General features: G+C 26.4%; 1 protein-coding gene across 1 annotated transcript; it reads left to right on the top strand.

Annotated features, from left to right (window-relative positions):
- Nucleotides 1-633: 633 nt before the first annotated feature.
- LOC120074018 (transcription repressor OFP15-like) lies at nt 634-1,738 on the top strand. Its single transcript, XM_039026984.1, has one exon. The coding sequence runs from the start codon at nt 846-848 to the stop codon at nt 1,692-1,694; it is 849 nt and encodes a 282-aa protein (XP_038882912.1). The 5' UTR covers nt 634-845; the 3' UTR covers nt 1,695-1,738.
- Nucleotides 1,739-9,381: the final 7,643 nt, after the last annotated feature.

The raw sequence follows: 9,381 nt of genomic DNA, 5'->3' as shown, positions 1-9,381 counted from the left end.
TTATTATAATTATTTTTAAAAAAAACCAGTTAATTGATTAAACTAAGAGAAATTATTTTAAATGACAAAACTTCTGAAAATATTTACAAATAATAACAAAACATCACAGTCTATCTACGATAGTCTATTGCGGCCTATCGTAGATAGACGGTGATATTTTGCTATATTTGTAAATATTTTGGTTCATTTTTCTATATTTGAAAATAATCCTTAAACTAATGGTAGAAAATTACAAAAAATAATAATAATAATAATAATAAAATAAAATCGATATATTTTGATAAATAATATGATTTACCTTTCTTAAAACAAAAAAAATTACTTTGTTTAATTTTGAAAATATTTTGTAAAAAAAAAGTAGGACAATAAAAAAAGAAAGAGCTCATAAATAGAAAGAAAATTTTAGAAAATGAGAAGCCAAAAAGCAAATGAAGATGGTGAGTTTAGATTTAAGTGATAGGTTATAAGAGCAACAAATATAACAAATCAAATATAGACTGGAGTTGTTAAATTGTTTAACCCAAAAGTCAAACACCTCTCAAGATATTTTGATTGGGCTTTTCAATAGAAAATAGAACATCAAATTGAATTGTAAAGTTAAACTACATTATAAAAGACAGTTGTAGTTTAGTAAGTACCAAAAAAAAAAAAGACCAAAGAAAGTTTTCCCTTGGTCTCTGACCAGTCTTTTTGTAAGATGTCTCCCCTTCACAACCCTTTCTGACTCCTCCATTAATGCCAAACAAAGAATTCATCTTTCCCCTCATTATTTGATCCCAACAAAAAAATTTTATAAAATAATATAAAAATCCCATCTTTATAATTTTCTTCCATCTCCTTTCAGAATGGCCAACAAATTGAAAAAGCTTCCTAATTTCCTCAACAAATCCCCATGGCTATGGAGATCTTGCACCCAATCAAGAACCCTCTCTTTTCGTCACCCTAACGACATCTTCCGAACCATCAACTTAACCTACTACGACGACGAAGATGAAGACGAAGAACCCCCACGAGTCGACATGTCGAATAATGATGATGATAATGAGGACCAAATTGAGGCCTTGGTAAGAGGGTTAAGGCTAAGGCAAGGGAATAAGAGGCTATTTTTGGAGCTTGATGAGACAAATTCCATAATGACGGCGGCAACGGTGGCGGTAACGACGAGGACGGTGGCAGGAAACTGCCAAGTTCCATTCAAGGAGAGTGTGGCAATGGCAATGGAATCTAAAGATCCATATTTGGACTTCAAGAAGTCAATGGAAGAAATGGTGGAAGCTCATGGATTGAAGGATTGGAAAGGGATGGAAAGGCTTTTGAGTTGGTATTTAAAGGCTAATGGGAAGCAAAATCATGAGTTAATTATTGGTGCTTTTGTGGATTTATTGGTTGATCTTGCTTTTGCTTCTTCTTCTTCTTCTTTCACTAATAATAATTCTCCTTCTCCTTCTTCTTCTTCTAGTTCTTCCTCTCTTTTGTGTTCTTCTTGTTCTTCTACCTCTCCTAATTCTTCTTCGTGTTCTTGTTCTTCTTTCAGAGCTCCTCTTTCGATAATATCGTCGAGCTCCGTAGAAATTATGAAGGATATTGTCGAGTCGAATTGTAGTAGTTCTTCTTCTTTGATTCATGATGTTTCTCCTCCGTGTCTCTCTTCTTTGTATGAAGATGAGGAAGGGGATGTTGAAGAAGGTTTTTAATTATTTAATTATTAACTACATCAGTGATATTCATATTCCTTTTTGAATTTGATTAGTATTTTTGTTTTCGTTTGATTCATATAAGAAATTAACTCTATCTTCTTTCGTATTTGTTGATGTGTTGTTTTATATTTTTTTAATATCTTTCATGTTATTAAATTCAATGTAAAATGTAATTTCAAAAATTATTTTATCTTAATTGGTGTCAATATGAATATAGTTTAGTGGTTAAATTATAGTTTATCGAAAGAGGTTGTAGGTTTGAATAGTATATGTTGCCTGATATATATAATTGGTATGGATTAAATATTTTTTTTAATAATGCTTATATTTAAACATTTTCTAGCTACCTCATTAATTCAGGGTCTCTCTCTAGTGTGAACCTAAGGGGTATTTTCGGAAATATGAGGCAGTTTAGTTTTTTTAAAAAGAAACGAAGAAATATATTGAATGAAAATTAGTTTGGAAATATAATGATTTAAGTTAGAAACAATGGTTTTGGTGACCAATACTTATGTTTCAGCTGATGAAAATTGAAGATTTGCTCTCTCAATGTAAAACAATTTTCAACAAATAAATTAGAATTAATTTATTTGTCATTTCACTTATTTTACATTATTGAGCTAGAATATGTTTTAAAGTTATTTGAAATTGTTAAAAATCACTTTTATTGTGTTTAAAAGAACTTATAAAACATATATTTAATCATTCAAGATCAATTTTAACACCACATAAACAACATTTAAAGAGTGTAAAATCAAATATAATAATTGATTTTAAGTGATTGAAGACATTATTGTTTAGTGATTTTGAATATAACAGAAGTGATCTCGAAGACATCGTGTCGATTTCAAAAATGTTGTTCTAATCCTCTTAAATAGACGTACTTCCTATTTTTTTTTTCTTTTTCCTTTTTTCCTCCATATCTATCATTTTTAATATATATATATATATGGAAGGACAAAAGTCACATGAACTACCAAGCCTATGTATCTTGGTAGGCTTACACAACTAAGATAATTGTGTTTTGTTTGTTATGCAAATCACAAAACAAAACAAAACAAATCTCACACTCTACCTTTCAAGAATAATTGTGAATTGTGAATCTTTGGAGGAAAAGCCAAATTTTGCATCAAATAACCCTAAAGGAAAAATTACCCATTTAAATTTTCATCTCTCGTACCCGAGTTTTTATTGAGAAATTTTCACACATACAAAAAATGTCAAATTATTTATAGAAATAAAAAAAAAAACAATAAAAGATTAGAATTTTATCAAACTTTATTTTTCTATTTTTGATTTTTTTTTTATTTTATTTCTTAAAATTTTTAGAACCGAATGAATTCTATTAAATTGCAAATTCAAATTCTAATCACCAAACATTATTATATAATGCTTAAAGAATATTTATACATGCTTAGCTTTTCAAAAAAAATTTATTCCCATCGTAATATACATTCATAGACCACTTATATTTGGTATATATGTGAGTATATATTCTCGACTAAATGTTTTTAGTACAAAGAGAGATCGAACCTCCAATCTCTAGAATGAAAGATGTTAATTACTGTTGAGTTAAGCTCATTTTGACATATCTCATTGATTAATTTATAGAACTTAGGTTCTATACATTATATACTTACTTTATTACTTCGTATAATTCAAACACAAACTTCTTAATAATTCATTCGAAACGATTCAATTGAAAGTAGGACGAGGGATCGATCGGGTACACAAATGTAGAGAGTAAGTTGATAAACGAGATCGAGCGGTCCACGTGGAAAGAATCTAAAGATAATGAACGATTGAGAGGCATGGAATTTGAAAAATGAAAATGGTGAAGTCATTATCAAATGACAGAAACAATAGAAACCCAGCGCAGAAATTTGGCATTGTCGAAGGCTACGATTAATTAGTTTTATATTTAATTTATATATATATATATATATATATATATTCTTTTTCTTTAGCCTTACACTGCAGAAACTGCAGCAGTATATTTATCATCTGTAAAAATAAATAAAATAAAATAAAATTTAGCATCAGAAATATTTTTCGGGGATGTCTGTGTTTTAAATTTGTCACCACCATATGGATCTTTTCCAATATTCAAATTATTCCATTCTTTTTCAATAGAAAGTCGTTTTATTTTTCAAAGTCACTATTTTTGCACCATCTCTTTTTTAATTTTATTTCTATTTTGTATAGTTTTTGTTTTTGGAATAGTAGGTCAATATATATTTCTTTTTTGTGATCTCCAATATCTTAGAATTTTTTTTGATATTTTGTTAAATTACAAATCAAATCTATAAATTCTTTTTATAGTTTACCGTGTTACTCAGCCTATATTAGGTAATCATTTGGTTTTCAAAAATTGTTCTAATTTTCTCACCATTTTGATTTTCATATTTCTTAGATAAGCATTTGAATTTTTAACCAATTTTAAAAAACAAAAACTAAACTTTTGAAAATGGCTTATTCTAATTTTCAAAATGTTTTTATTTTTTAATTTTGAAAACACTCTTAAAATATGGACAACAAAACATATAAACTAATAAATGAAAATAGTGTTTATACTTTTTAGGCTTAATTTTCAAAAACTAACTAAACATGACCTTATTAATTCATATTCTACCATCATCATTTTAGTGATATATTATTATTAGATGATATGAGAATAATTTTGATTATTAATTTAGCATAAGTGTATGTCCTAAGATTTTATTTATTTTTTATTTATTTTTATTTTTTTTGTAATAAGGTTGCTCATATCCTTGCGTCGACGAAGGCAGGTTTCCTCACAACTTCGCTTGTAGTTCTCTTCCCGTGGTGAGGGATGTGAAGAATTTTTTTTTTTTTGGATAGTTAATTTTCGAATAGAGTGTCTTTTGTGTATAGGACACGTTTGAATTGACTTGAGAAAAAATGTTTTTTTAAAAAAAATATTTTTATTTAAATACTCTTGACAAAAATTGTTAAAAAAAATACATCTTAAAAGTTATTTTAGAAGATTTACTAAACACTTCAATTTTTTTTTCAAAATGACTTATTTTTTTAATTTAAATATTTAAAAATGCATTCTAAATATACTCGTAATTGGTTCATAGTTTAATTATTTTCTTAAAAAAAAAAAAGAAGAAAGAAAATATAAAAGAGAGAGAGAGAGAGAAGCATAATGTGAGAGCAGGATTGGCTTTGGTGAAAGCCAAACGAGGAAGCATTTAATGCTTAACTTTTGTGCACAAGTTTTCTAACAGGCCTCTCGTTATTTTATTTTGTTTTATGTTATTCTAATTAAGTAATTTTGAATTTTGAATTTTGATATATCCTAAACTTTTTAAACCATGTCGTTTTGGACCTTCATTTTTTTAATAAAACACACTACATTCAAGAATTTGTGTTAAAATTTTAAAAATAGGTAAAAGTTGTTACTTCTTAAAAAAAAAATACAACCAAAACGAGAATTTTAACATCAAAGTATTTTGGAGAAAAGCAACACATCGATGCAAGTTTTCTATTTTGCAGGTCATACGGATTGTCTTAGGTCGATTTGATCTCGATCTGTCCTACTAACCAGATTCATGCATCAACAATTTCAAGTTCAACCTTGCAAAAGTCCAATCCAAAATTGGCCTAAATTGTGATACATAGCTAAAATGGGGGGTAGAGAGAGAAATATTTTTCTCTATAAAGCTATTACTCTAAATGTTTTAATATTGGGCTGAATTATTGAACAAGTGAGTTGGGCTTTTTACAAAATTATGAGAATTATTAGGATAAAGATAGGCCCTAGAATATATAGTCCATGTTCATGAATTTATAATGTACATAAATGAATCCATAAGTTTTTGTTTTGAAGTTTCTTTAGTTAATTCTTTTCGAGTTTTGCTTCAAACTTTTTTGGGAACATATTTCACTATGCTTGTTTCTTAATTTTAAAGCAAAAATAAAGGAATGAAATGTCAAAAATCGACTCCCATTTGATACTTATTTGGTTTTGTAAAATTGAGCTTACAAACATTTTATTTGACTAAGAATGCTTTCATCCAAACCTATGAATTTATTTGTTTTGTTATATCTTACATTTACGAATGCTTTCAAAATCCGAATCTGGTTTTGAAAATTGAAAATGATATTTTATTTTATTTTTTAAAATTAAAATTTGATTAAAGATTCAAAATTTTCCTTAAAAAAGATGAAATTCATTATAAAGAAATTAAAAAACATAAGCCCAATATTAAGAAATATAAAACAAAAAAAAAATTCTCATTAAAGAAAATTAAAAAAAACAATCGGATAGGGGCATTTGGGCACAACTTGCCTTGGGTGGAGTCAGCTATTATAGTTCACTCAATGCATGTGCCTCCCATTATAATATTTGAAGCAATTATTATAATTCAAAACTATTTAAAAACCTTTATCACCTACAATGTTTACTAGTTTATAACAATTATCTCTCCTTATTTATAATTCAGATTAAAACAATTTGTAACCTAAACACAAATTATTATACTTCGCGAACTATAATAAACACTAGCTATAATAACTAACTCAATGCCTCGCCTCTAATTGAATTAGAGAATGACATTTCATATAATAATTACTAATTTTCATATAGTTATTGGGAGATGTCTTCCATATATATATATATATAAAGAAAAGAGGGGGAAAAATCTATATCACTACACGAATATATATAAGTAGACAAATTGATTGGTTGAAGTTTTGTTAGAAAACATGAATAAACCCACTTTAAAAAGCTTGTCTCAAGAAATAGAAAAATCAATATTATTATTAATGGGAATGGATTTTTTTTTTTTTTTTTTAAATGATAATCTAAAGTAACATATTCCAAACATTACCTATTAAAAAAACAAAGGTGTATAAATATAAATATAAATGCTTTAAATTGTACTTAAAAACCATCAAAAGCTAAATGTTTATTTGTATATTGTTTGAATGACCATCTTTTTGGCTCATCCACAAGAACCCCATTTCCTATGTTCCTTAAAAACCCTGCAATTCCTTTTAGTTTGCACAGATTATTCATACTTAGATCCACCCTTTTCTTAAAGTAAAACTCATCAATTCTCTCTTTTAAAAGCTAATGTTTAGAAGGAAAAAAAACATCCATATCTTTTCATCTTAATTATGTGTTTATTATTTTGAAAAATCTTTTCTCTTGATAACTTACTTTTTGTCACTAAGTTTTAGGAATCAAAATATTGTATGATTCTTAAAGTTTTGAGTTTCATTTCAATTTAATTTTTGGTTTAAAAGTTACAATTTTAACTTGAGATTTTAGTTTTCTTTCGATTTTATTTCTAGGTTTCATTGACGCTAATGTTTATTAATCAATTTAAAATAATTATAAACTGACATTTTAATTTATTTTTAAAAGTGCTGAAAATGGCAAAACTTAATTGTTTATATACTTCTTATAATTCTTTTACATTATTAAAAAAAATTAACACTAGAAGACAAAAAATGAGTTGTATTTAGTGACAATTTGAGGTTAAAGTGTAAATTTTGAAACCTACAGATTAAATTTGAGCAAAAACTCAAATTTCAAAAGTAAAATTTTAACATTTTGACATTTATGGACTAAATTGAAATTTGAGGGATTTAATGAATAATATTTTGAAATTAATGGACTAAATAAAAACTAGATTGAAAATCTAAAGATTAAATGATATTTTTTCTACTAAAAAATTCCATCCAAGGAAAAAAAAAAATTACAAAATATTTAGAGACAAGATTTGAGGAATTAATATGAGAATGTGTGTGGTTGAAGGATGTGGGAGAATATATGATGATGATTTCAACTTAAAGTTTTCATTTGATGGTTGACCCTACATGTCTAATATAAGGGTTGCAAATGTGTTACATTTTAGAGTCTAAAAATTTAAAACTTCAAATAAAAAATCAATTTGCTAAGGTTTCGTTTGGTAATCATTTTATTTTTTTAGTTTACCTTCAAATTTCTTCCTTTATTATAAGACTCTATTTGGTAACCATTTTGTTTTTTTGTTTTTGTTTTTGAAAATTAGGCCTATGGACACTATTTCCACTTCCAAATTTCCTAATCAAGTCAAATTTTGAGAACTAAAAAAAAGTCATTTTCAAAATGTTGTTTTTGTTTTTGGAATTTGGCAAAGAATTCAACTATTATACTTAAGAATGATATAAATCATGACAAAAAATATGGATGAAATATGTTTAATTTTTTTAGAAAAAAACAAAAAATCAAATGATTACCAAACGGGACCTAAAAGTTATTTTTGTTTTTAGAATTTGACTGAGAATTCAAACATTGTACTTAAGAAAGATGCAAATAAGACTTAATTTTAAAAGACAAAAACTAAAAACTAAATGGTTATCAAACGACGGCTAAATGATTTTATATTTAATTCTCATGATTTGTCAATTCATTTGGATGAAAAAGAGAGACCAAGAAATCTCATTGGTCTAATACCCAATTTTCCTTCACAAATAATATATATTGGCCTTTTTGAGATTTCTATCAATGTCTACTCTTTGTTCAACAACTACTTGACAAAATCTCATGGCCTTTCAATCTGTTATAAACTCTAAAGTTTTGATTAGGAAGAGATGATAACTAGATTTTTATTATTATTGGATGACTTTGTTATGACAGTTCTAATTGTACTTATATGCATATCATCCATTCCTTTATTTACTTTTTGGGTTGTCATTTCAATTGTCTAAGAACAATTATAAATAGTTCTTGATAAGATTGCTTGAGGTGGATTTTTAAAAGTTAGAAATGAGGGAGACCATTGTGTAAGAAGATAAATATAGTGGAGTCTAATCATAAATTTTGATTCAATTGATTCAAATTGAAATTTAATCAAAGTTTTCATTAGGTATTAACTCAATTCTCAAAGTCATTTCATGGCCTACATAGATACTAAGACTAGCTTTCAGTTTGTTTACAAAACCGTTGAGTGGTGTTATGCAAAAATATTAATCGCTTTGATTATTTGATAAGGTTGATTGATTGTGAATGAATTTGTTAAACTCACTCTCTTAATTACACATCCATTCTCACCGTTTTTAAAATATGTTTTCTAACGACTAACATTTTTTTTTTTTTAATATTTTCAATTTTTTGAAAATAGAGTAAATTTTATTTTGTATATTTAGTATATTCCTTACACAATTCATATCTATATCATAAATTTTCATATTTTATTAGTTCAATGCCACTATTTTTCTTCTTGATAATATCATATTTTAAAAAGATGTAGAACAAAGTAAAATAGGCATACATATATGACATTCATTTTAAACCATTATTTAAAAATATAAATTATCAATAAAAAAGTTCAAATTTTGTTAACTGGTAAATTTATTCATACAATGAAAGTAGGGAATTTGAACTCCAGATATCTTGATGGCTAACATGTTATATACGTTAGTTGTATTATGCAACTTGGCTAGTCATTATTGTTAATTACAACAACTTAGCATTATTTATCAAACACTAATCTATTCATTTTTACACTTTTTTTTTTTAAAAAAATTACAATTATCTTTAATTATTTTTAAAAACCAACTCCAAACAAGTCCAAATGAGAATTGAATTTATGCCATGTGGTGTGTTAGAAACATTTTGTAAAGAGATTTTTGGGGACATTATTACATTTTCTAGATTATGACAAAC

The sequence above is a fragment of the Benincasa hispida genome, chromosome 3, assembly GCF_009727055.1.
Source record: "Benincasa hispida cultivar B227 chromosome 3, ASM972705v1, whole genome shotgun sequence".
NCBI lineage: Eukaryota > Viridiplantae > Streptophyta > Magnoliopsida > Cucurbitales > Cucurbitaceae > Benincasa > Benincasa hispida.
Note: the sequence above shows the minus strand (reverse complement) of the source record. Positions and strands in the feature narration are given on the sequence as shown.

Excerpts from the sequence above, each read along its gene's own strand:
- LOC120074018 (XM_039026984.1), top strand. The coding sequence starts at position 846 with ATGGCCAACAAATTGAAAAAGCTTCCTAATTTCCTCAACAAATCCCCA.